At 48.8% G+C, this 27,840-nt stretch overlaps 1 protein-coding gene across 2 annotated transcripts; it reads left to right on the top strand.

Annotated features, from left to right (window-relative positions):
- Positions 1 to 2,134: 2,134 nt before the first annotated feature.
- Positions 2,135 to 24,431, top strand: ASCC2 (activating signal cointegrator 1 complex subunit 2). 2 transcript variants are annotated; one of them, XM_031062475.1, is made up of 18 exons: positions 2,135 to 2,230; positions 3,899 to 4,057; positions 4,398 to 4,568; positions 6,493 to 6,622; positions 8,450 to 8,517; positions 8,952 to 9,062; positions 10,005 to 10,117; positions 11,139 to 11,213; positions 11,747 to 11,854; positions 12,881 to 12,949; positions 13,568 to 13,642; positions 14,053 to 14,230; positions 14,799 to 15,013; positions 16,491 to 16,610; positions 20,252 to 20,473; positions 22,543 to 22,651; positions 23,245 to 23,321; positions 24,032 to 24,431. In XM_031062475.1, exons 1-18 carry the CDS (start codon positions 2,150 to 2,152, stop codon positions 24,198 to 24,200), a joined length of 2,250 nt encoding a protein of 749 aa, XP_030918335.1. In that variant the 5' UTR covers positions 2,135 to 2,149; the 3' UTR covers positions 24,201 to 24,431. The 2 variants fall into 2 exon arrangements, with proteins under 2 accessions (XP_030918335.1, XP_030918336.1); XM_031062476.1 differs by lacking the exon at positions 2,135 to 2,230 and having other exon boundaries at positions 3,939 to 4,057; positions 4,398 to 4,408; positions 4,492 to 4,568.
- Positions 24,432 to 27,840: the final 3,409 nt, after the last annotated feature.

Genomic DNA, 27,840 nt, shown 5'->3' with positions numbered 1-27,840 from the left:
GCGGTGTTGGGTTAACTGGGGGTGTCTGGCCATGGGGTAGGGCCGAGGGGACAGAGCTGGGGGTGTTCAGCTGGAGAGGAGAAGGCTCCAGGGAGAGCTCAGAGCCCCTTCCAGTGCCTAAAGGGGCTCCAGGAGAGCTGGGGAGGCACCTGGGACAAGGGCCTCAAGCAACTGGACACAGGGAATAGTTTCCCACTGCCAGAGGGCAGGGATGGATGGGATATTGGCAAGGAATTGTTCTCCAATTGTCCACCCTCCCTTGGAGGGTGGGCAGGCCCTGGCACAGGGTGCCCAGAGCAGCTGGGGCTGCCCCTGGATCCCTGGCAGTGCCCAAGGCCAGGCTGGACAGGGCTTGGAGCAGCCTGGGACCGTCCCTGCCCATGGTGAGGGGTGGAATGGGGTGAGCTTTAAGGTCTCTTCCAACACAAACCATTCCATGAATCCAAGCTGCAGCATTCCCTGTGCCAGCTGTGCTGGGGTGGCTGCCTCATCCTCAGCAGTGTCACCTCACCCTGGATGTCTCCATGGATGTGCTCATCAGTGGGAATTGCAGGGCAGGGATCATTTGGGGTGAGCTTTAAGGAAGTTTCCCTGGGAAAATAAGTTTCCCTATTTCATCATGTTCTTTGTCTGGCTCTTCCACTGTACCTGAAATCACAGATTAATTGTGGGCTTGTGGTTTAGACCAAAGTTCTTTGTGGGGGGAAAAGCTTCTGAGAGTGATCAGGAATAATTCTCTGTTGAGGTTATCCCATACTCAGGTTTGTTCTCTTCTCTAGCTGAACAAGTTTTGTGCAGGGCTTCTCTTCCAGGATGTTTTTGACTTGGACTGGAGATTTTGGTGCCTTACAGGCTTGAAATGAGACACTTGGCATGTTTTTCTGTGTTACAAACATACATTTCTATGTGCAGCTTTCAGAATGACTCTAAAAATTTTAAGAGCCAAATTAAATATATGACGAAACTGAACTGAAAGCCAGCTTGGCTTATTCTGCTAAAAAGTTTTGGTGGTTTCTTTTTTTTCCCCAAAGAAATTGTTCATCATAAAGTAATAGTTGCTCCTGTCAACATTTTGATTTTTAAACTCCTCTGAAAAGACAGAATTATTTTTTGTTTTCTAAACTGTGGGTATTGCAGTTGCTCTGCTGTATTATTTTAATTGAGCTCTAAAATGTTAGATTGCAGAATTTTTGTCTAAATCCATAGGTGACAAATTTATGAAATGAAAAATGTTATTTTTTCACTTGCTGTCTAAACCATGACCCCACTCCTGAGTCAGAGTTGTTCAGCTTTAGAGACATTGCTCTTGTTTTAATTGTTATTCAGCCCAGGCAATGTGACTGCAATTAAACATGCATCTGAGGAGATGTGTGACTTTCTTAATACAAACCTAACTTTTTAGTACCATTTTGCAGAACTCATAACCCCCTAAAGAATTCAAAAGCTCTGTTAACCTGCAACTTTCATTTTTTGTAAGTCTGAACTTTTTAACAGTGCCCATAACATTCTTTCTATTGAGTTACTCTAATACTTGACTTATAGTTAATTTCAGAAAGTTAATTGAAACATTTCTGAGCCCACAGATGCTGTTGAAGATGAAGCTGTGGTTTTGTGAGCCCATGGGAATTGGCAGGAGTGGGGAAGGCTTTTGTAGGCTCAGCCTGTGTCCCTTGTCTGGCTGAGATTCTACACACAGGCACCAAAAATGCTCTTTTAAAGCACAGGCAAGGCTGTGTTTGGGTTGTTCCTGCAGTTTGTGCTGCCAGGAGAGACACTGCAAGTGTTGAAAGAGGCTGCAAAGGCCAGAGTTCAGCACAGCTCTTCAGCAACCCCATTTAAATATCTAATTTCCATATTGAACAGTGTCCCCAAATGTGTTTTGTTGTCCTGGAAGATGTCTGTGGCCTTTCAGAAAGACACAGGGATGAAAGTTTAGCACCACATTCCAGATTTCCTCTGATACATGTACAGATTCCCCCTGAATTTGGCATTTTGGTGGGGTATAAATTGCTGGGCATGAATGTATTCCCAGCCAGTGTGTGTGTTACAGCAGGGCTGCAGCCTCTTTTGTTCTGCTGTTGTCTGACTGACCTTGTGAAGTGCATCCTGTGCTGCTTTTGTTTGCTGAGGACAGGAAGAAGCCACCAGGATGCCAGCATTGCCTCTGGACGAGCTCCAGCTGACAGAAAGGGATCCCAAGACAGGGAAGCTGAGAACTCTGCCAGCTCTGGTGAGCTCTGGTTTTCCTGAAAGCCAAACAGACCTTCAGTAAATCATTGTCTTATACTGAGGCTTGGTCTGGGATGTGTGACAGGAATAGCTGGAGCTGTGTTGGGAGGTTTAGGTGGAGATCAGGGCAAGGTTCTTCCCCCAGAGGGTGCTGGCACTGCCCAGGCTGCCCAGGGAATGGGCACGGCCCCGAGGCTGCCAGAGCTCCAGGAGCCTTTGGGCAGCACTGCCAGGGATGGACAGGGTGGGGTTTTTGGGGCTCTGGGCAGGGACAGGAGCTGGATTTGCTGATCCTATGGGTCCCTCCAGCTGAGGATATTCTGTAATTCTGTGAAATTTGTTCAGCCTCCTTGTTAAAGATTTTTTTTTCATGTATTCAGATAGTTGAGATTTCATTTACCCATCATAAGAAAAACCCAAAACATGAGACCCAAACTTATTGTGTTCAACATCTGGAGTAAACTGTGCTTACAGCACAACTCCCTCTCTTGAGCCTGTGACCTCTGCTGCAGTGGAGGGATGCTCTGGGAGTTTTTGCAAGCTCTGCCTCAAGTTTAGCTCCAAGCTGTGGCACTGGGATTCATCCCTTGTGCCTTCAGCTTGATGAAACCAGGAAATTCAACCCACAGAAACCCTTTTCTCACAGAAATAAGGCCTGGAGAGAGACTTTTGGGTGTGTTGCAGGAGTGGGACTGTCAGTGCAGTTCGCTCCTGAGGAGCTTTACCCTGAGCACACATGTGGGATGAGGCAGAGCCCAAATCTGCTGCTCACTGAATTCTCCTTTTAGGGTGGGTGTGTTTGGGCAAAGCCTGTTCAGTAACCTTTGGGAAAGGTATCAAAGTGTTTGTGTCTTTGATGGTTGTGTCAGTTTGAGTTCATGGAGTATTGTGCAAGAACCAGTTCAGAGGAAAAAGAGAGAGTTCAAAGGCATACCAGGAAGCTCCTGCTCTTTGTTTTGATGGTGTGGGAGGATTGCTTTGTCAGGCTTTGGTTAAGAGAAAGCAAGGAGCAACAACTGCCAAATTATCGAGGTCTGAAAATGTTGCTCATAAAGAAGGATACAAACCCACTGCCTTGAAAGGGTAGAAAATGAGAAGTTACCAGGGAAGGGAATGTTCCTGTAATCAGGACTGTAGTGACAAGGAGTAATTGGTTCAAACTGAAATTTAGATTAGATATTGGGAAGGAAGTGTTCCCTGTGAAGGTGGGGAGGTCCTGGCACAGGGTGCCCAGAGCAGCTGTGGCTGCCCCTGGATCCCTGGCAGTGCCCAAGGCCAGGCTGGATGGAGCTTGAGGACAGAGGAAGGTGCCCCTGCCCATGACAGGGGTGGAACTGGATGAACTTTAAGATCCCTTCCCACACAAACCATTCTGTGATTTGATAATGTCAAGTTGTATTAAAAGGTAGCTTTGTGTTTCCTGGAATTCAGTGAGCAGATGGTGACATTCCTGTCATTGGGTCTGGAGTTCTGATACAGAGTTCTGATACAGAGTTCTGATACAGAGTTCTGATACAGAGTTCTGATACAGAGTTCTGATACAGAGTTCTGATACAGAGTTCTGATACAGACTTCTAATACAGACTTCTAATACAGACTTCTAATACAGACTTCTAATACAGACTTCTAATACAGACTTCTAATACAGAGGTTTTTTGGCTTCCTGCAGCACCCAGAAATTAAAGCAGATCGGTCGTTCGTGCTGTACAAGCCCCCTCCTGCCATCAGAGACCCTGCTCTGGTGGAGGAATTCCTGGAACGAGCAAAATTCATTGCAGATGACCTGAACTGGCTTCTGGCTCTGCCTCATGACAAATTCTGGTGCCAGGTAATTGTTGCTTTTTATCTGAAGATACAACATAAACATCCAGGTGCTTGTAAAAGCCATGAGCCTTACATCATTTTCATAAAGATTTGTTTATGTTTATTGTGTCATGCAGGAAACATTTAATTTCCATTTCTGCACCTTAGAATGCAAAGAAAGTATTTCCCTAAGGATTTTCCATTGGGGATTTTAAGAGTTGGCTTGTATTTGATGGATATGGGAGTCCTTTTCATGGGCCTGAGTGTTTTTGATTGCTTTAAATTTAACTGTGCTGCTCAGGAGCACAACCTATGAAGATGTGGCATTCCCTCCTTTCCTATTTTCCTGCCTTTCCTTGTGCCAGGTGATATTTGATGAGAGCCTGCAGAAGTGTTTGGATTCCTACCTGCGCTCTGCCCCTCGCAAGTTCGACGTGCTGTGGGATTGCCACCCAGAGGTGCAGGAGCTGCAGAAATGCCTCCATCGAAGTGTCTTCCTCACCTTCCTCAGGATGTCCACCCACAAGGAGTCCAAGGTGAATATTCCCATGCCTTGCAGGTGCTCCAGGCTGTGTGACTTAGGAAAAAAGAGAGAAATTAATCATTTTCCTTCTAGCATGACATTCCTCTCCCTGATGATTTTATCAGCTGGGTTCTCAAAGTGGAGCTGATAACACTCAGAGCTGAAGTATCCAAACTATGCAGTGATTCCTTGGTTGATTGCCTGCATCTCCTTCCTGAGTAATAGCAGGTTATCCATGTGTAGTGGTTGGATATGTCATGGGAAGAGGAGAGAGAGCACGTTAGCCTTTGTGTGGCCACATGGAACAGGCTCTTGAGGCCACCAGTTCCCAAGCATTCACTCCATCAGGGCCACAAAATTCCTTCTAATACTTGTGTTTCCATGAACTTGCCCCAAATTTTGGACAAACAGTGAAATCTCTCTAAATTAGAGTTAACTTGGCATCATCAAGTATTCAGTCTGGAGAAGAGAAGGCTCCAGAGAGACCTCACAGCCCTTTCCAGTGCCCAAAGGGGCTTCAGGAGAGCTGGAGAGGGACGTGGGACAAGAGATGGAGGGACAGGACACAGGGAATGGCTCCCCCCTGCCACAGGACAGGGTCAGATGGGATACTGGGAAGGAATTGTTCCCTGGCAGGGTGGGCAGGCCCTGGCACAGGGTGCCCAGAGCAGCTGTGGCTGCCCCTGGATCCCTGGCAGTGCCCAAGGCCAGGATGGACACAGCTTGGAGCACCCTGGGACAGTGGGAGGTGTCCCTGCCCATGGCAGGGGTGGCACTGGATGGGCTTTAAGGCTCCTTCCCACCCAAACCTTTCTGAGATTCTATAATTAAAAGACATCCTCATCACTAATTGTGTGAGTGCAGCTCCCGTCTGGAGCTTTGGGATTTTCACCAGGCCTTTGGGCAGGGTGAGTGAGGCCCCTTGTGTTGCAGCAACCACTGATCTCCTCGCTGGTTCATCATGTGTCAGGGCTGTGTTGATTCTCTTGCTTATCACAGTGCTGACTGTTCAGGATGTTTTGAGGGAAAGGCCTGGGAGTGGAGGAGTTGGACAGGAGCAGGATGAAGGGATAAAGGAATGCTGGAGCCTGCAGCTGGCACCACTTCAGCAGAAGTACCTGACACCTCTGTGGTGTCTTTCATTGCAGGATCTGATTAAACCTCACCACTCCAGAGGCAGGCAAGCATTTGAAACCATTTTCTAGTTGAGTGATCTGCAGGGAATGAATAGTCCATTGTCATGCAGGAGTCAGCAGGAGTTCTGGAAAGGGAACCTGGCCAGCACTGAGCCCCATCCCTCTGCTGCAGCAGGGAGAATGTGCCCTGCCTTTCACTGGGATTGAAAACGTTTGCTGTCACAGGCAAACTGGGCTTCTAAAGATCCAAAATCACATTTCAGCTGCTGCCTGTTTCTCAGTGTCAGACAATGGGATTTTTCTCATCCAGAATTTTGTAAGGAATGCCTTCAGTGTGATGAGTTTCTGGCACAGTGTTCAGCAGTCAGCGTGTAGAGCTGCAGCTCTGGGGTTTCTCCCTGCCTGTCCCTGATTCTGTGGTCTCTGGTGCTGGGTTCTGCTCTCCCAGGGTGCAAGAACCTCAGCTGTCCCTGTGCCTGGTTACTCATTCTTGCTCCTGACCTGTTCTGGTGTCAGGCTGGGAACTGGGGACCTGCAGGGAGATTTTTTGTAAAACTTTTAGGTAGATTAATGCAGCTGCTGGTGGAAGGATCAGTGGGGTGCCTGGTGTGGCAGGGACAGGAATGTGGGAATAGATGGCTCCACAGAAGCTGTTTCAAGCAGAATTGCTGCCTTCTATGAAATAAATTCCTTAATCCACCTTTGAGAGATGTTTTTACAGGTGCCATTATAATGCTGGAGTTACTGCAGAGCAAAATATGGATTATCCTTTAAATTCCTTTTTTTTTTCTGTTTTTGTAGGATCATTTTATCACTCCTTCTGTCTTTGGAAAAATTATTTACAATAACTTCCTGTTTGATATCCCCAAGATTCTGGATCTCTGTGTCCTTTTTGGGAAAGGAAATGGGCTCCTGCTCCAGAAGATGATTGGTCAGTAAAAGCCAAGGAACAACTTGCTGCATTTAGGCTTTTGCTTATATGAGAAGTGCCTTACTGGGGTTTATACCAGTGAACTGTTCTGAAAATTAATTGTTCAGTAGCACCTAAGATCTGTCATTTCCAGATCAGATTGTGCTTTTCTTTTTCCATGTGCACTTTGCTTGTTCCAAGGAAAGCTTCATGTCCTGCTTTGCTGCCCTGAGCTAGGCTCATGTTGTTAGACATAAACCTAGGCTCAGTTGTTTCCTGTGCCAACTGAATGTGCCCTGAGCCCTTGTAAGAGGAATGTGGGGCTCTGTAAAACCCTGGTAGAGATGGGAAAGGATGAGGAGGGTTGGGAGATGGGCACAGTCCAGCTGTGAGTGCTGTTGTTCCCAGAGCTGGCAGCCAAGTGAAACATTCAGTGTGAGGTAATCACTGCTATGGGAAGTGGGAGAACCTGAAACTTCAGTGCAGGCATTGATGTATCCAGAGCTTCCAAAGCACAAACACTTCAGAGCCTTGCTCAAGCTGTGCTTATCCCTGGGTTTCTGTGTCTGTACACATGGCCTTAGTGGTGAGTACACAGGGAGGAACATCCAGCCATGGGTGCTGAGGAGTGAAGATGGAGCATATTGATTTAGCTTCTCTCTTTATCCTGGGCTCCCTTCCCAATCCTGTGATCTTTAACTTCACCTGAGTGGAAGAATATCTACCCTTGGATTAAGTCAGCTCTTCCTGAATTCTAACCCACTTTGTCTGCAGCTCATGGGATGAAGGTTTTCCATTTCTTTGGTAGTTATTTTTGTCTGATTTCCAACTTCGCTCACATGAGAAGTGTTAGTTAGATCATGTGGTGCAGACAGATTTCCAGCCAGAAAATCTTAGATAAACCTTTGCATTTTTAATCTTTTTATCCCTTTTCAGTGGCTTCTACTCTAAATTCTTCTGTTGTGCCTCAGAGATGGAAACTGGGCATGGCAAGATAGATGCTTCCCTTTCAGATGCAAAGCTTAGATTATCTGGGTCTTAAAATATTCCAAAAGAAACCTAAGTAATGAAACCTCCTTTGAATTGTGCTCTGGAGTGTCACACAGTCATGCTCCATGCAGTTGACCAAAGACTTGCTCACCTGATTATTTCGCTATGTCGGGACAGTAATGGTGTGAGCAGTTCTGGTGTCTAATTCATAACTTCAGAAACTTGAGGTTCTTCTCAGGGTATCTGAGAAGTTTATCTGAAACTTGTATCATAGCTCTGTCCTTGCTGGAGAACTCTTAATTGTCATAATCTGAACAGTAATTCCCAGGAAAATGGGAGCCTTGGTGCTTGCTTGGTGAGGATTTATGGTGTGGCATTACTCAGTGGAGTATTTTGTAAAGATAATGGAGTCCTGGTAATATAATAGCAGGTGTTACTAAAGCCTCATTACCTTTAAGAAATGTTCGGCAGCACATCTCCTGGTGTGTGCTCAACTGTTATCAGTAATTAAAAGTCAACTCCAGTTGTCAAATAAAGGATCTGGGGTTGTTCAGTGATAGTATTTGCATTATTCATTGATTCAGCCCCTGGAGCGTGAATCATCTGACATCTCATTTGCTCTGCTCTGATGAGCATATTCCCATTGCTGGATCTCCAGGGGCATTGGAGAGCTGATGGATCAGCTTTTTGTGAGCAGGGCCTGTGCATGAGCTGAGGAGTCAGGGTGGGCTGTGTCCCCCATGGTCAGTAGGTGTGTCTGGGGGTTTCAGCAATAACACAAGTAGCATTTTCTGATGCAGATTTGCTCGTTGGCATCAATGTCTGAACTGATGGAAATGTTCTCCTTTCCCTTTTCAGGAAATATCTTCACTCAGCAGCCCAGTTACTTCAGTGACCTTGATGAAACTCTGCCCACTATCCTCCAGGTACTGCTTTCCTGCTGGGATTTCATCTGGAAATGTGGCATAGCTTGGGGAGTGGAAAGGGAACATTGTAGGTGGGCAGAATGTGTTTCATGAAATCATGGAATATCCTGAGTTGGAAGGGACCCAAGAATCGTCAAGCCCAACCCCTGGCCCTGCACAGACACCCCAACAATCCCACTCATTGTCCAAACACTCCTTGAGCTCTGACCACCCTCTGGGGGAAGAACTTTCCCTATTATCCAGCCTAAGCCTCCCCTGACTTCACTGTTTCTCCCTTTCCCTAGTTTGTTAATGTGTGTCAGGGAGGTTTTGAACTTTATCTAAAATTATTACTTGATGACTCTTCCCTCCCACCCTCCTTCAGCTTCTGCCTTCTCTGCTGTGTCCCACTGCTGGCTCCTGTCTCTTAACACTGCCCTGTTCTCCTCATTTAGGTGTTCAACAATATTTTGCACAAGTGTGGTTTGCAGTGTGAAGGGGCCTCTGCTGAGCCCCAGAAACTGGAAGAGAAAGTCAGTGTGACTGCAGGGAACATGCCCCTCCAGGTAGGAGTGAACTCTCTGTACTCTGAACAGGCCACGGAGGATCATTCTGTTCCCAAAAGCTCCTACAGCTCGTGGTTCTGTGCCATTGTTGCACTCTTTGTCCTGGGACGTGGTGATAAAACCTTTGCACCATGAGCTGATTCATTTCAACCATGTCCTTTGGAGCATGGATAGTTTTAACCTGGCAACTTTTTTGCTTAACGAGCTTATAAATAATGTAACAGAATATCTGGCAGAAGTCTCCACCTAACCCTGGAGGTCATAAGAGTTGTTTTTTTTCCTTCAGAAATGTGTGTTTTAACAACAGTGTCATTTAACTACAGTTAATTAAGAGGGGTTTATGTGCTGGGGGCTGTACAAAGACAGTAAATGTGGTCCTCTGCACAACCTTAGTCTTTCAGTTGGTATGTGGGACAAAACCAAACTATGCTTTATTGATAAGTGATAGTTTGGAACTGGCATTTAGTGTCATTCAGTTTGTTTCGGCTGCCTTGGAAATGCAGCTTGCACTGGAGCAGACTGCTGAAAACATCCCTTTGATTCCCACGTTTCCCATGTTCCTTTTGGTTCCCATGTTTCCAATGCTCCCTTTGATTCCTATGGTTCTGCTGTTCAGTGCTTCGTGAAAAGTGCTGTATGGGGAAGAATTCCATATGTGGAGGGTGTATTGAGGGCAAAGCCACTGTCCAGAACAGGACCTGATGAGGGTTCTTATAATCTCCCAAGATCTTTAATGAAAGCAGACAGTTGGGATTGCATTATAGATCTTTAAACAGATATTAGGAGTTCTAGGAGAAATGTTGTCTCTGCCCCCAGGCCCTGTAACAGGTTTATGGTTGATACAGACTCTGCAGTCAGGAAGGGGCCTGGCTCCGATATTCTGTGTCCCTGCTGGGAAAGCTTGCCTGGCTCTTCCCTCAGTAACTGCTCTTTCCCTCTCAGGAGCTGAAGGAAATTGTGCTGTATTTATGTGACACCTGCACAACTCTCTGGGCCTTTCTTGATGTCTTTCCCTTGGCTTGCCAGACCTTCCAAAAACACGAGTTTTGTTACAGGTATGTCTTGGAGTGCAGACAGAATTTGTCCTGGCTATGTAAAAATACTGAATGTGCCGCTGTGTCCTGTCCCATTGTTAGATGAGGAGACAGATTTGATGCAGAGGCTGCTGGGGTCTCTCTGGCAGGAAAGCAGCATAATAAATACATGGATATAGGGATGTGTGGATTTTCTATTCTGTATCTGTTGTTATTTAGGAGTGATCCTAGAGCCAGGCATCCATGACAATTTCCAGTCAGCTGAACAGTACTGGGTGTGCTCTGGGAAGGGTGAGAGGGACCAGTTATGGACAAAAGGAACTTCCTGCTGTAGGACCCAAAGCAAGGGAAGCAGAAAGTATTTCAGAGAAATAGTTCTTCAAGGTCTGAAAACAAATGCCTTTGATGTTATGCCCAAGTTTTATGCTAGAGAATATCAGTGAGGTTTGGCAAAAGCTGAGTGTCTGGGAGAGAGTGACAAGGCATGAGAGGGAACAGCCTCAAGCTGTGCCAGGGGAGGTTCAGGTTGGGTGTTAGGGAACATTTCTTCATGGAAAGGGCTGTCCAGCCCTGGCACAGCTGCCCAGGGCAGTGGAGTCCCCATCCCTGGAGTGATTTAACAGCTGGATGTGGTACTTGGGGACATGGTCTGTGGTGGCCTTGGCAGTGCTGGAGAATGGTTGGACTCAATGCTCTCAGGGGGCTTTTCCAACATGAAAGTTTCTGTGATTCTTTTCAGGCTGCAGATCTGTGTTGGGGGTTTTTTCTGGGTTGAGCAGATGGTTCTGATCAGCACCAGGATGCTTCTCAAATGCTTTTCTTTCTTACCCCTTCAAAGACCTCCCTGTGATTTCCTTAGAGTGCTGCTCTTTTTCTGTGGTGTGTTTGCTTGTGTTCTGGGGCAAAAATACCAAAATGAGGTGATGCTCATGGGTACTGCTGGTGAGGAGGGTTTAATGAAATCAGCCATTTGTTCTGCCTTTTAGCAAATGACTTTTGGAACCTCAGCTGACAGGTACAGGTTTGTTCCCCTTTTGTACAGATTAGCTTCATTTTATGAACTGGCAATTCCTGAGCTGGAATCTGCAATCAAGAAGAGGCATTATGAAGATAACAGGTGAGAATTCCTGCAAAGGCTTCCTTTGGATCTTCAGTGAGACTTCCTAGGGCTTAGTTAAGAATTCACTTCATGCTGCTTTACCCATCCCTGAGGAGCCTGGCTTTTTTCTGCTGCTTCAAAGGGCTCTGAAGAGATGACTTCTGTAATAGCAAATTTTCCTGGGCAGTGGGGTGACGAATCATTTTTAGTGCTGTGTAAGAAGGAATTTGATGGGAGGTGCATTCAAATTGTTACAAAGTGTGAGAACATGAATGATATCTCTGTATAGCTCAGTCTCACTGTGAGGCACAGGCTGTGCTGGTACAGCAGGGGTCTTGTGTGGGGAGCTGCCAGGACAATTGGGACTGAAACCAGCTTTATTTAGGGCATGGATTTTCCTTAATGACCATGAAATGTGTCTAATATCTGGCCTTTGCAGCAAGGAGATGATCATCCTAATGAAATTCTTCTTCTAGAGGATTAACTCTGGCATAAAGGTGTGTTACAGATTCTGGTGCTGACACCAACAGTGTCTTTTGCTCTCTCTGAAGTGTTTTTGCTGATTTGTGGAGGAGGATTTCACACTCCAGAAAGAAGATGATAGAGGTTTTTCACATCCTAGTAAACCAAGTCTGTCTGCAGCCCATCCTAGAGAGCAGGTATTGGCACTTGGCTCTATGCTACTCACCAATTACTTGATTGCTGTGTGGGAGAAATTGCTTCTCATTTACAAATTTACTGGAGAAAATGAACAGAAACTGCTATTTGTGTTGGGATCGTAGCCAAAGACTTGGCTAAGGTCAAATTCTGTTGTCCTGTGTATCAGAATGTTCCAGATGGAGCTGTTTGGTCCAGAACCTCTGTGGTGAGCTGGATCCAATGAGCCTTCTGACCCCAGTGTGTGGCTTGTGCGAAGTTTGGTCATGTGTAACACCTTGTGACCTTCCAGGACCTGGAGGTCCAACAATACAGATGGAGAGAGACTGTTTACAGGAGCCTGGAGTGACAGGACAAGGGGGAATGGCTTCCCACTGCCAGAGGACAGGGATGGATGGGATATTGGAAGGAATTGTTCCCTGGGAGGGTGGGCAGGCCCTGGCACAGGGTGCCCAGAGAAGCTGGGCATCCCTGGCAGTGTCCAAGGCCAGACTGGAGAGGGCTTGGAGCAATGTGGGACAGTGGAAGGTGTCCCTGCCCATGGCAGGGGGTGGCACTGGATGGGCTTTAAGGTCCCTTCCCACCCAAAGGTGCCTTGGAACAAGGCTTGGAGCCTCAGCAGCACCCTGCTGCAATGGGAGTTTGCTTGGCAGGTGTTCTTGCACAGGTGAGCACAAACTTTCTGGAAGATTCACTGCTGTAATCCCAAGACATCATAAAGGCACAATTACAAAAGCTGTGCACACCATTTTCTGCTCACTGCAAGTCTGAGGCATCAAACTATTTATAAAGTCTGTCTGAAAATGTGTAATTCTAGGTGTGATACAGCTTTAGATCAAAGTGCTGAAATGTTTGCTGAAGCCTTAAAAGCCACTTGCTTCCATTTGACTCTTTGCTCCTGTGAAAGCCAAATGTGGCCTGAAATCTCTCTTCGAATGGGGCTTCCCCTTGGTGTGTAAATGTGAGTGGTTTGGCTGGTGGGCTTGGCAGACTTGCCTCTGAGTGTTCACTGTGCTGTTTTCCTGCAGCTGTGAGAATATTCAGCCATTTATTGAGGAATTTCTGCAGATCTTCACCTCGGTGCTTCAGGAGAGGAGGTGAGTCTGGCTGGCAAGAGGCCTGAGGGGGCTCAGCTCCTTCCTCTGCCATTCTTTACAGCAGAATTGCCTGAGGCAGCATTACGAGGCATTTGGGAGTCAGAAATCTTGTAAGTAGTTGGGAGAAGTGCAGTGAGAAGATTTCAGCCTGCAGCACAGACCCTGGCACTGAGAAATGCTATTCTTCACTCCCTTTAATCCAGCCTCCCAAAGAAGAGAAGAGCAATTTAGCCATTAGCTGCCTTGACAAGTTAGGCTGTTATTACTGATCTGTGCTTTCCAGCGTGGGCTGACCAGACCAGAAAAATATTAAACATGAATGCTGGAGGTGTAAAAGAAGTGGCAGAATTGGGAATTCCATCTTGTCCTCCTGCCCATGCTGGCATTCTGAGCACGTTCACATGGTAAAGCGGATTTTCCCTGTAATGCAGCTCTGGGTTCCAGCTCTCACACCTGAGGAGTGTTGCTGTGGTGTAATGGGACCAAAATCAGGCATGGCTGGAATCCAGCATTGGGTGAGAGGTTCTCTGTTCCTACCTGAGCACTGAGGCAGTCAGAGAGGCACAGTAGTGGTAATTAATTGAGCTTCACTGATTAAACTTGCTCTTGTGTTTTCAGATTTCTCCGTGACTACGACGAGCTGTTCCCCGTTGAGGATGACGTGAGTCTGCTCCAGCAGGCATCCTCTGCACTGTATCCTTGGGCTCTGCACTCCTGGCTGCTCTTGGATTCCTTCACACCAGTGACATTTTCTGCCTCTGGTTAAGCTGCATGACTGGCAAGGAGTACTGGAAAGTTTTCCCTTAACAGAAAGAAAAGGATAGGGGGGAGTTGTTGCCCAGAGAAGCTGAGGCTGCCCCATCCCTTCAAGTGTCTGAGGCTTGGATGGAGCTTGGAGCAATCTGGTGTAATGGAAGCTGTCCTTGCCCATGGTAGGGTGTGGGACAAGATGAGCTTTAAGGTCCCTTCCCACCCAAACCATTCAGTGGTTTTGTCAGTGTTAATGCAGGCACAAATTTGGACGTGGCTGACAATCCCATAGTTATTTCAGGGTGATCCCTGAACATGTGCATCCAGAAATGTCCTTAATGCTGTGCTCTTAGGGACGAGACCAGGACAGCCTACATCCTCCAAGCAGTGGAAAGTGCCTGGGAAGGAGTAGACAGGAAAAAAGGACAAGCTGTTAAAGCTCCAGCAGCATCCAGCGGAGCTTCAGCCATAGTGGAGAGCACCCCTGAGGACAGAGAGGATCTGGGGGCTGCGTGTGCTCTGGAGGATGAGGTGGGTACAGCTCTGTGGTGGGACTGGGCTCTGCTCTTCCTGGGGGTTCTGCTCTTCCTGGCCTTCCTCTATCTGTGAGGACAGGCTTGGTTTGCTCAGCTTTGGGGACAACATGAGATTTGGTGTAATTTCTGACCTTTGCTGGATCTCCATGTCGCCTTGGGAAATGAGACATGCAGCTACACCTGAATCCTGAGTTATCTCTGAGCAAATTGCTTCCAGCTCTCATGGCTTGAGTTTTCCCTTGCTGGAGATTATTCAAATACTCTGTTTCATCCCTGCAGCTCATGTGCATATTTTTGAAATGCAGAGCTCGCCTGTTGTTTGAGGAAGGGATTCTCCAGAGTGTCCTTGCTGACTCAGGGACTGGCAAAAGTAGCTGTGTGCCCAAATCTGTGCTGGAAACCACGTGTAGTTTGAACAGCTGGTTTCTCTTTTGGCTCCAGTCTTGGACTTGTGTGTGTAAACCCTGAGAGCCCAGAGTGCTGCTTGCCCTGTATTTCTGTGCACACTGCCTGCCCTCAGCTGTGTCCTACCCAGTGCCACCAGGTGTGTTTGGTGTCCCCAGTGTGCTGGCGCTGCGGCCGCGCCCGTCGCCTGCGTGTCCGGCGTGGAGCTGGACTCCTTGATCTCCCAAGTGAAGGATCTGCTGCCAGATCTTGGAGAGGGATTCATCCTGGCCTGCCTGGAGGAGTATGGATACGACACAGAGCAGGTGATCAACAACATCCTGGAAGAGAAGTTGGTGCCGTACCTGGATAAGCTGGACCGAAGGATGCAAAGGTGTGGGACAACCTCCGGTTGTTTCTGTCTCACTTAATTGCTCTCACTGAAGGCTCAACACTTGTAGAACTCTAAGAATTTGCATACTTGGGGTAGAGAACTGAAGTGAAGGCTTCTCATTGTCACCTGTCACCAGTTTTCTGCTCTCCTTGTGTCTCTGCAGAGGAGTGGGGCCTTTGCTGCTCAGTGTTAGAGTAGGTGCTGGGTTGTGTTTTGTGACAGGGGACAAAACCACCTGTACATGAAATGATAGACTAGAATAGGATAGAATAGAATGCTGGGCAATAGAATATGTTGTCTTCAAAAGTTATTTTGCTGCAGCATTTATTGTCACAGCTGTGAAAATCCCAGCTGTCCTGCAGGAAAGGGCATCTTCAGAGGACCCAATTCAGCTGGAATTGAGCCCACAGGGTCAAATATGGTTAACAGGCTGCTCTTTTGTGAGTGAAGATAGAACCATTCAGATCCAGTTTTATGTTCCCTCTGACAAACTTGCCAGGCTTGTCCTGCTTTCCTGGATTGGGCAGGGGATGGAGAGTTTATAGCTGGTGGCAGGATTGAGCTGTTAGATTTTGTCTGCAGCTGTGAGTGTGTGTTTGTGCTGCACCAGCAGTTCCTGACAGAGCATCAGGATGTGAATGTGCTGTTTGTTCACATTTCATGGAGTTATGGGCAGACTGTCTCACTGTTGCATTAAAGGAAAGCATCTTTATCGGAAAAATGATGTAAAAAAATCTTAGTTTTGCAACAATCTTTGTGTTCCCACAATCAGATCTGCTGACTTTGGCACAACTGGTGCAGGACGGGCTTTAGGAAGGATTGGTTTTTCTGCAAAGCCAGCAGTTCCACAAGACAGAGCTGCATTTTTTTTCTTCCTGCCTTTTGCATCTTGAAACAAAGCTGCTGGTTCGATAGGAAATGTCGAATTCTGACCCCTGCTGATTTATAGGGGAGCACAGCAGCATTTGCAGCTGCCCAGCTGAGCTGTTTGCACCACCAAAATGAATGTCAAAAGTACAGTCTTTTCACTTACAAGTTGAACAAACATAAACCGGGAACCCTGGGAAAGATTTAACAAGGGAGATAAATATCTTGAAATCAGCAGCAACAAATTATTGGAATTTTTTCCAGCCTGTAATTCATCACACTTAGTGTTTGTCTTCACTGAGTCACTGTGTTGAGACCAGGCAGTCTGTTGAATATTCTGTTGTCCTGCACGGTTTGATAGACTCTGAAATGAACAGAAGAATTTTCTTTTGGCTTTCTGTGAGTTACTTTAGTTTCCCATCAAATCCAAGCTTTGGGAAGGGAAGGGATTGTGCCCTGTGACTCAGCCAGCACCTCTTGGTGTGCTCAGGATCTTTTGCTCAGGATATTTTGGGACTGATAAAGGATAAAACAAGGGCTTAGGGAATGGAGAGGATTTCTCTTCCTCACTTCACTTTTGTTTTTATTCTCTCTCCTTGTTTTTTAACAGACAGCTGAAGCCAGACCCTACCCCTCTGGTCAGCTCTCGCTGTAACGTTTTCCAGAATGATGAGTTTGATGTTTTCAGCAGGGATGCAGTGGATGTGTCTCGGATCCAGAAAGGCAAGAGGTGAGTGTTAGCACCCAGTCATTAACTCTGCCTGTCAGGAGGAACAAACACCTGGCAACCTGCACATTTATCTCTCCTAAAAACCTCCTGCAGGAATGTTTTGGCAGGGGGAAAGGCTTATAAAAAATGTTTCCCACCTGTTTGTCTGGGAAAGTAAAGTGAAATATTATGAGGGGGTTGGTTTCACTTAGTGTTTTTCCTAATTGGCTTTTCTGTGTCTGCTGCTGGAGATTGGTCTGCCAAGCTCATTTGTAATGTCAGGCTCTTCCTCCTTGGGCTTAATGTTAAACTTGCACTGAACAACAAACCTTGAAAAGACCCATCCCTGAGCTTGGGATTGTGACTCAGAGCTGAGAATAACTAATGATTTGATCTAGAGCCAAGGGAAGATTCAATATCCATCTACTTCACCATCTGATAACATTCAGTGCCTTAGACTACTTGGGTTGTCCCTGCTGCTGTAAAGCTTCCTGCAGAAGGGCACTTGGACTTGTGGAGTAGTTTGGGTTGGGAGGGACCTTTAAAGGTCATTTAGTCAATCTGCCTGCAATGAGCAGGGGAGATTTCTACAAACCCCCACCAATTTTCACTTTGCTTTTTGCCTCACTGGGTGTGTGGTGCTGGCTCCCACTGATGTCAGCTCTATAGTGTGGTTCCCTTGTCCCAGTTTCTTTTAAAACATATCACAGGATCATGGAATGGTTTGGGTTGGAAGGAACCTTAAGGCTCATCTTGTTCCACCTCCTGCCATGGGCAGGGACACCTTCCACTGGACTTTAGACACCTCCTCTAACCAGCCAAGGGTGATCTTAATGTTGGGATGAATTATTACAGCAGATATCTAAAAGTCTGGCTGGAGTTGGAGCCACGTGACCTGAGAGCACCCAGTTAAGGTTTTGATTGCAAAGTTGCATCAAACTCTAGGAAAAAACCACTTTTGCTCTCAAGTCCAGTGGCCCAGCTCCTCAGAGCAGTGCCACAGTGCTGATCCTGTCTTGGCTGAGCAAGAAAGGAATTTCTTTTCTCTCTAGCCAAGGCCATGACTTTTGTTGTGTCCATAGCTGAGAATTCAGAGACAAAACCTTTGTCCTCGTGGTGGTGCCTTGCTCTGTGAGACAGGTGTATTGTACAGGTGTGCTGGGTTATCCCTGAATCCCAGAGCCTTGCACAGGTGTGCTGGGTTATCCCTGAAGCCCAGAGCCTTGCACAGGTGTGCTGGGTTATCCCTCATTCCCAGAGCCTTGCTGGGTTATCCCTGTTTCCCAAAGCCCTGCAGCAGCAGCAGCTGGTCAAGGCCAGAGAGCACCGAGTTCAGCACAGAGCATCCAGGGGCTGGAATATCCTGCTCGGAGCTCCCTCTGCAGATCACTTGGAGAGCTTTGGGAGCTGTAAATAATCCCTGAGCTGGGCTCTGGGATCTGCTCCCATGGCACTGCCCCCCAGGGGTACCAGCACTCTTGGAGAAGTTCTCCTCTCTCCTGCTGTAGTTATGTGACCTCTTAGGATTATCCTCTTCCTGCTGTGTCATTTGCCTCCCTTCATTTCAGAACATTTGGGAAATGTCTGCAGGACTCCAGACATATTAATTGTAGTTTGAGTAGTTTAAAACCTGAAGATCAGCAGTGCCCAAAGATGACCATATCCAACTGAATCCTAGGAAAAGTTGCAGTACCTTGTCTGCAGGATTTAATATTCAGCACTGATGGTTCACCCCAGTTTTGGGGTAACAGGGCTCTCCAAGCTTAGTCTGAGATCTGCTTTGGATTTGAATTGTATCAAATATTTAATTTTTTTTCCTCCTTCTCCACCTTTTGCTCACCAAATTCTCTTGTGTTCGGGGTGCTGTTGCTAAGCCTGGTGTTACCATAGCACTAAAGAGCCAGAGCAGGTTGTCCTGGCCACACTCAGCATCAGCATTTTGGGGCAGAGACTGTCCTTGAGAAAGAGAAATCCAGCCAGGATGAGGAGGGAATCAAACACAAGGAAATGAATGTGCCAACATAGACTCTGCTGATCCTGAAAAGTGATGGCACTTGTCTGTGCCTGTCCAGCCCTGGTTGTCACCTGAATCTGTCTCCTGGAGCCAGAGCATGTCCTGAGCTCCGTGGGACTAGAGGAGCTATCCCACTGTTTTTCCTGGGATTGGTGCCCAGACCATTTCATGCAGCTCCTCTGCAGTCATCAGACCAGCTGGACAGGAAGCAATTACCAGGTGCTGGGTTCAGGCTCAGCTGAATTCCCACAGGAGCTGTTATCCCAGGGATCCCAGGCTGGCTGAGCTCACCAGGTGCTTGGGAGGGCATTGTGTGTGCCACCAATGCAGGCAGTGAGTCATGGCAGAGAGGGAACCACCTCCAGCTGCAAACCTCCTTTGTTTTGAGATTCCAAATGAAAATCCGGGCTGCTGGATCACATCCCCTCAGTCTGTCCCTTCCTGAGTCACTGCCACTGCCTTGGACAGGTCCTTTCTGTGATAAAATCCACTGATGCTGGGTCCTCCTGGGCTCTGGGGGCTGCAAGTTCTCCTGGGCATGCTGGAATCCCTTGTTGCTTTGCTGTAAATATGTACTTGGCTGGTCTGAAGAATGGGATGTCAGAGCTTATGCTTGTGCAGCTTGAGACATTCAGCAGCCACTTTTTAAACCCTCTGTTTCTTGGTCTTCCCTTCTATAAAATGACTATAATTTACTTGCCTTCTAAATTTAAAGAACAAGCCCTTGCAGTGCTCTGAGAGGTTGAATCACAATCACTCTCTACTGTTTTGTTCTTTGCCTTGGGAATTGTGTTTATTCTCATTCTCACCTGGTTATTTTTTGGATCTCCCCATCTACATTTGTCCTTTTCCCCTCACATTTGTGCTCCATGCACCTTGGCCAAGTTTCATCTGCAATAGGATTGCATTTGGCCTTCTGTGAAAGCTTCCTCTCTGTCTGGAGTGCTGGTGGTGGTCTCCAATTCCTGCTCTTTTTTAGTGGCCAAACGGCCCTGGTACAAATGACCCACCCTGGATCACTCCATCCAGCCTGGGCTCAGCACAGGAAAGAGCTGGAGCTGCTGGAGTGACACCAGAGGAGGCACCAGGAGGATCAGAGGGATGGAGCAGCTCTGCTGTGTGGAAAGGCTGGGAGAATTAGGATTGTTCAGCCTGAAGAAAAAGCTCTGAGATGACCTAATTGTGGCCTTCCAGGACCTGAAGGGGCTGACAAGAAATATGGAAGAGAGACTGCTTACAAGGGCTTGGAGTGACAGGAAGAGGGGGAATGGCTTCCCACTGCCAGAGGGCAAGGATAGAGGGAATATTGGGCAGGAATTGTTCCCTGGCAGGGTGGGCAGGCCCTGGCACAGGGTGCCCAGAGCAGCTGTGGTTGCCCCTGGATCCCTGGAAGTGTCCCAGGCCAGGTTGGACATTGGGGCTTGAAGCACCTTGGGATAGTGGGAGGTGTGAGGATGGAATAAGATGAGCTTTAAGATCCCTTCCTGCCCAAACCATCCCATGATCCCACAAAGCAGCAGGCCAATAGGTGGGGTAAGGAGAGCCTGTGGCACTGGGGATGACACTTGCACTGCTTCACACTCCACTAACAGGGCAAAAATCAGCTTCAGGGGCGGGTTTTAACCCTTTAACTCCCGATCCCGGGCAGGAGGGAGAAGGACACCACGCGGAGCTTGGTGAATGACAAGCGGCTGGTGGCGGAGCAGAGGCAGCGCTACAGCCAGTACAGCGTGGTGCTGGAGGAGCTGCCCCTGCCGCCTGGAGCCAGCCATGACTACGGGGAATACGAGGATGAGTACGACGACACCTACGATGGGAACCAAGTGGGCGCTAACGATGCCGACTCGGATGACGAGCTCATCTCCAGGAGGTGAATGCTGAGGGGAGGAGGAGGGAGGGAGCCATGGGGGAATCACCACGGAATTCTCTGGCTCTCACAAACCTGGGAAACGCTGCTTTGGGCTCTGTTCCTCCACGAGGGCTTCAAACCAGCCCTTTCTCTGTTTACACTGTGATGTGCAAGGAGGGAATTTTGTGTCTCCCCTCTCCTGTGGATAGGGAGTGTTCTCAGGGCAGGCTGTTGTCATTATAGTGCAAGAGTTCTATTGTCATTACATTGCAAGGGTTCCATATTGCTAGAGTTTCACACCTCCTTGATGTTGCTTGTAGGCAGCTCCTCTAGGCACTGACTCTTCCTTATCCTCACAGTAGCTGACTCCAGTTCCCCTCAACCAACCAATCTACTCTTTAATAACACTCTTCTTATTAGCTACAGCTGTGGCCTGTTAACATCAGGCCTGCTCCTAATCCTTAATAATTAGCTCAGCTGCAACTCTTTAGGGGGTAAGATTACTTTCTATTCTACTTTTTTTTTTACTTATGTTCTATCCCCCTACAGCAGGCTATTATTTGAACAGAAAGTGATGGCACTCTTGAGGCAAAGAACCTCACTGAAGAGTGGTTGTACATAAACACAAACCAAATTCCTAGCCAGTCCATTCCTAAACTTCAGGAATGTGTTGCAAATGAAGACAGAGTGTGCCCAGGATGTTCTCCAGCTTCCACTGGGCCATTGCCTCAATTAGTCAGCAAATCCAAGAGGGGTGGATGGAATTTTCATGTGTGGAAATTTGTACTCAGCAGTGCCTCTCCTTGGAGAACCTACCCTGCAGCAGGGAAAAATTGCTTGGAAAATCAGTGGAGCTGGGCAACCTAAAATGGCTGGTTAGCAAAAGAAAACTTCAAAATTTGGGGAATTTTACAACCAGACTTTTCCCTGCCAATCCCCTCTGAGTGCTGACAGCTGGAATTGAGTCCCTGATGAGCTGCACAGCACTGTGCACCATGACTGCCAATTGCACACAATAAGCTTTTGGGAAGCAAAGGGTTAATGGGGATGGAGACTGGAGAATATTTATTTTAGAAAGTGTGTGGTTTAAAAGCTGCTTTAACATTGCTGAAAGTGGCATTTTGAATTCTGATGTATTATGAAGATGTCACCATTCCTAACCTCAAACCAAATGGAGGCTTTGAGGCTCTTTGTCCCTTTTTTCCCTCTCCTAAAGTGTTGAGAAGCTTCAATTTAAATCCTTTTTGTGTTTTGCCTGTAAGAATGTGGCACCCAGGTGTTTTTCCCTCTTTCAGGTCTCAGTGCCCCTAGAAACAATTAGTGGATGTCACTGCTGAAAACTGGATCTGTTGGTTTGACATAACAAAGGCTTTTCTGGTTCTACATTTATTTCTTTGGCAGTGGAATGGTGGGTCTGAATTCCAATGGAATTCAAACACAGACACATATTTATGTTAAAGAAGAGTTATAGGCATGTGTAAATTCTTCCTCCACCCCCAGGCCCTTTGCTCTGCATGTCCACAGTGATTCATAAAGCCTGATTAATTTCTCCAGGGTTTTCCCCCTGTAGGAAACTGGGGCACAGCAATGGAACTGGGGCTCCCTGGATAGCCCTGACCAGTCAGAGGGTTTGGAGCACAGCACTGCCTGCGCAGGCATGGTTCTGTCCAAATTTGTCCTGTACAGCAGATGCTCCCTGTCTGCTGTAGAAAAGGATACTCCTTAATATTGTGGCTGTGTCTGGATGCCCATTTCCCAAAGGAAGCAGTTGTTTCTGTGGAGAAATTCCTTGTGAGGTTTCAGGGTTGGGGTTTTTTTTAACTATTATTATTATTTTCAGTGACAATTTCATAGTGAACATTCCCCAGTGGAGACTGTGTGTATGTTAATTGCCCATAGGAATGTGGTATTAACTCCTGGGTCTCCTGGTTTGTTTTTTTTTTTTGTTCAGGAAAATGAAGTCCATGAAATCTGTAAAGTCTCATCTTTTTAAAGACATAATGCAAACCACAAAGGATGGATGTGCTGTTCAGAGAAATGTTTGTGGCTGTGCTATTTTCTTTTCTAATTATTTGTGTCTTATTTCCCAGGCCATTCACAATTCCTCAGGTCTTGAGACCTAAAGGACATGAGGAAGGACAGGAGACAGAGGAAGAGGATGAAGAGGAGGAGGAGGAAGCTGAAAAGGAAAGAACAAAGGTGACATTTAGCTGGAGTTGCATTCAAATTTACCATATTTCTTCCCTGCTTCACCTGCAGGTGATGTGGAGTGATTTCCTGTTTCAGAGAGGGGATCTTTGAGCAGCAGCAGGGGCTGAGCTGCTGTTCAGTGGCTGCTGGGCCGTGATGTGTCCCCAAGGACAGCTCTCCACAGCTTCCTGCCCTGACTGTGCTGGAGCAGTGACACTTCCTCCGTGGGGAGCTTTAATCTGCTTTATCCCAGAGGCAGACAGAGCCAGCAGAGCACTCTGGGGGTCACTGGCACTCTGTTTCCATGGATGTGCTGGGAGCAGCCATGGGCTGGGAAGGTTTTCAGGCAGGTTTTATGCCAGGTGTTGTGTTTAGAGTCCCTGACACCAATCCCACTGGTCCAGAGGTAATGAACCAGGAATTGACTCTGTTCCAAACAGAATCCTCTCTTCTCCAGGCTTCTGCATGGTGCTGATGTGTTCCCTGACCCGTTCCCTTGGTGCTGATGGGTTTCCTGACCTGTTCCCTTGGTGCTGATGGGTTCCCTGACCCGTTCCCTTGGAGCTGATGTGTTCCCTGACCTGTTCCCTTGCCTCCTTTAGGACCACTTTGTGCAGGACCCCGCTGTCCTGCGGGAGAGGGCTGAGGCCAGGCGCCAGGCGTTCCTTGCCAGGAAGGGGTAAGCAAGGCTCTGCCTCTGCAGCTCTTCTGCTGCTGACTGGAATTGTTGGGGGTGTTCCTGCTCCTTGGCATTCCCGTGTGTCAGGATCCTACCACAGTGGGGTGAACTTCTCACCCACCCTTTACTTCACTGCTGGTTGTTTTATCCCTTTGAATAGGGGTAGGCATGGCATGGAATCATGGAGTGGTTTGGGTGGGAAGGGACCTTTAGACCATCTTGCTCCATCCCCTGCCATGGCAGGGACAGGAATTGTCCCAGGCTGCTCCAAGCCCCATCCAGCCTGGCCTTGGGCACTGCCAGGGATCCAGGGGCAGCCACAGCTGCTCTGGGCACCCTATGCCAGGGCCTGCCCACCCTGCCAGGGAACAATTCCTTCTAATACCCAATCTAAATCTCCCCTTTTTCAGCATAAAGCCATTTCCCCTTGTCCTGTCACTCCAAGCAGCAGAATCCTGTGGAAGACAGGCTCTTGGAGAGCACAACTCCCAGAGCTCCAACAGCTCCCACAGGGATTTTGGGACAGTTTCATAGCTGTTTTCAGCTGATGGGCTCAGTGTGTGGAAGGACACAGTGGTGGTGTGGCTGATGCTGCTCCTGGGCTGCTGTGGGAGTCCTGAACTGAACCCCTCACACCCCGGTGTTTGTGGGGATTTCACCCCCAGGAGTGCAGTGTGCCTGTTGTGATGTCCTTGCTCTGTGTCCTCCAGGCACAAGCACGACAGCTCTGCCGTTGTTGGGAACGCCAAGGGCCACGGGCAGAGCCGGGAGACGCTGCAGGAGCGGAGGAAGAAAGAAGCGAACAAAAGCACCCGAGCCAACCACAACCGGCGGGCCATGGCCGACAGGAAGCGCAGCAAGGGCATGATCCCCTCGTGAGCAGCTCCCGGGGCGGGGCTGCACCGTCCCAGGCCCTGCCCAGGAGGAGGCTCCCTTTCCTCGGCGTTCCCTTGCTCAGGGGATGGATGTAGTGTGCAATACCTGGCAGCTGGGCTCACACAGAGCTGCATTCCCTGTGGGAGTGCAGTTCCTGCCCTGACTGTGTGTGCCAGTGGCTGCAGCCAATACACGGGACAGGCTGCAGCAGCCATTCCTGCCCTTTTGTACTATTCATAATTCAGAGTTTTATTTTCATACTGGCTCCTGCCCACCCTGGAGTGGGCAGCTCTGAGAGCACGGCTTCCATGGAAATGCCTTATCCTGAACTTGAGTTATAGATTCTCCCAGCTTGGAAGGGACACACAGGGATCACAAGTCCCACCCCTGTCCCTGCCCAGACCCCCCAACAACCCCACCCTGTCCATCCCTGGCAGTGCTGTCCAAAGGCTCCTGGAGCTCTGGCAGCCTCGGGGCCGTGCCCATTCCCTGGGCAGCCTGGGCAGTGCCAGCACCCTCTGGGGGAAGAACCTTGCCCTGATCTCCACCTAAACCTCCCTGACACAGCTCTGTGCTGGCAGAGAAAGGCTCAGGCTGTTCCCACTGCCAGCAGACCCACAGGGGTCCAGGTGAGTCAGACCTTATGGATTTCTGTCCCTCAAGTGAGGCCTGTGAAAACAGATGGTGCAAATAAAAGATGTAGATGTCTTAGCTGGTTTTTTAAGGCCCTTACAGACAGTATTGATAAACTTCCTGGTATCCAATTAGGCTTTGCTTGGTTAATTTGCTGATTAATGTGCCCTGAGTGCCCTCTCCCCACCACACTGTGTTTTCTTGCACTGCAGCAGTGCCTGTGGCTGTCACCCCCACAGTGGCAAAATCAGCAGTGGGTTGTGCTCCAGGGCAATCCCAGTGCTGCAGGAGCACTGGGGTGCTAAAGTGCTAGTAGGGTGGTAGTAAGGTCCACACCTTGGTGCCTGGTGTTATGCAGAGGGCAGGAATGTGGCTAGAGCTGCTCTGGGGCTGTGTGCAGAGAAGCAGAAATGCAGCAGAACAGCCACTGCCATGAAATGAGGGGAAGCCCTGAGTGCTCCAAGGAGATTTTTCTTTGCCTATCAGTGCTGCCCAAACCTCCCAGTGACAGGCATGGAAAAAGGAATAGATTTACCAGAATCCCCAAATGCTGTATCCAGGAAAATCCCCTGCTGGGATAATGCTGCTCTCCTGCAGCTCCTGCTCTCTGCACCGATGGCTTCAGCTCCTCCCTGCTGCCCACTGCAGTGCTGTGCCCTCATCCTGTATTCAGCTTTGGTTCAGCTGCTCTGAGCCTGCAACTCTCTCTGAGCTGCTCAGCCTGATGTGGAGCAGCAGCAGAGCCCAGGGAGCTGGCACTCATTCAGATGGGCTTGTCCTAGGAAGGTTTAAACCTTTCTCTCAACCATCTCCATAAAGCACAGCTGGGACTGGGACAGCTGTAGTTGGGTTTGGCTCCAAAAACAAGCACAAGTGTTTAAGTGCTCGTTGTGTTCTCAGAGTAAATGTTTTACCCCCCTGGCACTCATTTGCAAACCCAACAAAGCTGCTGTGAGCACTGCCTCTGATGGGCTCTGCCTCAGCCTGGGCTGGAATTGCTCCTGATTAGTGAAAATGGACTGAGGAGGGGGAGCTGGGGCTGCTGGACTGGGAAAGTGGGAAAAGGAGGAGTCACTCAGGCACATCTCCCTACAGCCACCTGAGAGCTGAGGAATTAACTGAGTCATTACCCCAGGAAGTGCCCAAATAGCCTTCCCATGTAGAAAGAAGTGTTTGACAGGGCCAGGCAGGGCTGGGCTCTTCAGGGAGAAGGGAATGACTGCACAGGGTAAAGGAACTGGACAATCTTTAAGGTCCTTTCCCATCCAAACCATTCCATGACTCCTCTGAGCCAGCCCCTGGGGGAACTGAGTGATCCCTCTGCCTTCCCAGCCCCTTCCCTTGGGTCACTGGGGATGGAGGCAGGTGTGACACACAAACCTGACATCACTTCTGCTCCTGCAGCCATGGGAGCAGCCGGGTGGTGCAGGGATAATCGGGAAAGGGATCCACAGCACCTCTGCCAGCTACAGCTGATCCCTTCTCAGCCCAGCTGTGCAGAGCACACTCCTGCTGGGGCAGGGCTGCAGCACCTGCAGCTCTGAAAGGCCCCGGGCCAGGAATTCCAGCACAGCTGAGCTACAAAAGGTGCTGTGAGTGATTCTGAGCCCCTTTTCTGTGCACAGACCAGGAGAAGCAGACAGCTTCTCACCCTTCCCAGGCAGAAGCCAAGGGCTGTCATGAACCACATCTGTCTCTCTAAGTGCTTTCAAACCCATTTTAAGATGTGGTGATTCCTGACAGTGCCTTGGACCTCAGGCACAGGGCTGTTTTTAAAGATTCTCCACCTCCCAGAGAAGGAGGAGGCACAAAGAGAGCAAAGGACAAGTGAGGTGAACACACAGACACAAGAGAGGACCAGGAGTTTTATTTGAACACAGTAAGGGGAGTACAGCAGCAGAACTCCTTGAGTCCATCTGGCTTCACATGGTATCAGTTGGTGGCTCGGAGTTGTTCCATCAGGAATCCATTCCCAGCTTCAGGAGGTTGAATACATCCCTGCAGTGCCTGTTGCCACCCCAGGCTGGCTCCTGCTGCTGAGCTGCTCAGTTCTCATACTTGTGCTTGATGTGTTTCCACAATTTCTGCAGGCAAAACAAGCAGGAAAAAAAATCAAGATCTTTTAGGCAGCTTCTTGTGGGGTTTGGATAGCAGAATGCAAAATGCAAATTATCCTGCCTGGGGAGGTGGTGATGGGAGTCCTGTACTGGATCTGGGGGACACAAGGATGCACATGGGGGCTCCTGGCTTCTAATCTGGACAGGGAGGGAGCTGCAGAGATTCCCCTTCCCCTGTTCTGCTCTGGATTAGTGGCCCAGAGACACTGCCTCGAATTCCCACCCAGATTAGAGAGGGCAGTTCTGCTCCTGCACATCAGGGATGCACAGAGCAATCATGGAATGGGTTGGAACAGGTCCTAAAGCTCGTCCAGTACCACCCCTGCCATGGCAGGGACAGCTCCCACTGTCCCAGGTGCTCCCAGCCCCAGTGTCCAGCCTGGCCTTGGGCACTGCCAGGGATCCAGGGGCAGCCCCAGCTGCTCTGGGCACCCTGTGCCAGGGCCTGCCCACCCTGCCAGGGAACAATTCCTCATTCCCAATATCCCATCCAGCCCTGCCCTCTGGCAGTGGAAGCCATTCCCTGTGTCCTGTCACTTCAGGCTCTTGTTCAAAGTCATTTTCTCATCTCCTGGAGCCTCTGTATGCCCTGAACGGGGCTCTAAGGTCTCCCCCAAGCCTGCCTCGCTATCCTGCCTCATTATCTCATCACTGCTGTACCTGGGAACCTAAGGACGACCTGACCCCTTTTACCCAAGGCACACCCAAGGCCACCAGCCCTTATCCCCTCCCTCTGCCGTGGGCAGATCGGCCAAGCCGGGGGCCTGTAGAGCACAAAAGCGGCTCCTTTTCCTCCTCCTGCTCCCCCGGCCTTGCACGCCCCTTCCAAGCGGCCAGAGAAGCCCAAGGACACCCCGAAGCCCGGACCACCGAGCGCCACGACTCGCGGAGCC

This window comes from Geospiza fortis, unplaced genomic scaffold (assembly GCF_000277835.1).
Source record: "Geospiza fortis unplaced genomic scaffold, GeoFor_1.0 scaffold224, whole genome shotgun sequence".
NCBI lineage: Eukaryota > Metazoa > Chordata > Aves > Passeriformes > Thraupidae > Geospiza > Geospiza fortis.
This window is presented reverse-complemented; position numbering and strand designations above follow the sequence as displayed.

Coding starts and splice junctions, on each gene's coding strand:
- ASCC2 (XM_031062475.1), top strand. CDS start 2,150: ATGCCAGCATTGCCTCTGGACGAGCTCCAGCTGACAGAAAGGGATCCC. Junction 2,231..3,898: donor TGAGAACTCTGCCAGCTCTG/GTGAGCTCTGGT, acceptor GGCTTCCTGCAG/CACCCAGAAATTAAAGCAGA. Junction 23,322..24,031: donor GCGTTCCTTGCCAGGAAGGG/GTAAGCAAGGCT, acceptor TGTGTCCTCCAG/GCACAAGCACGACAGCTCTG.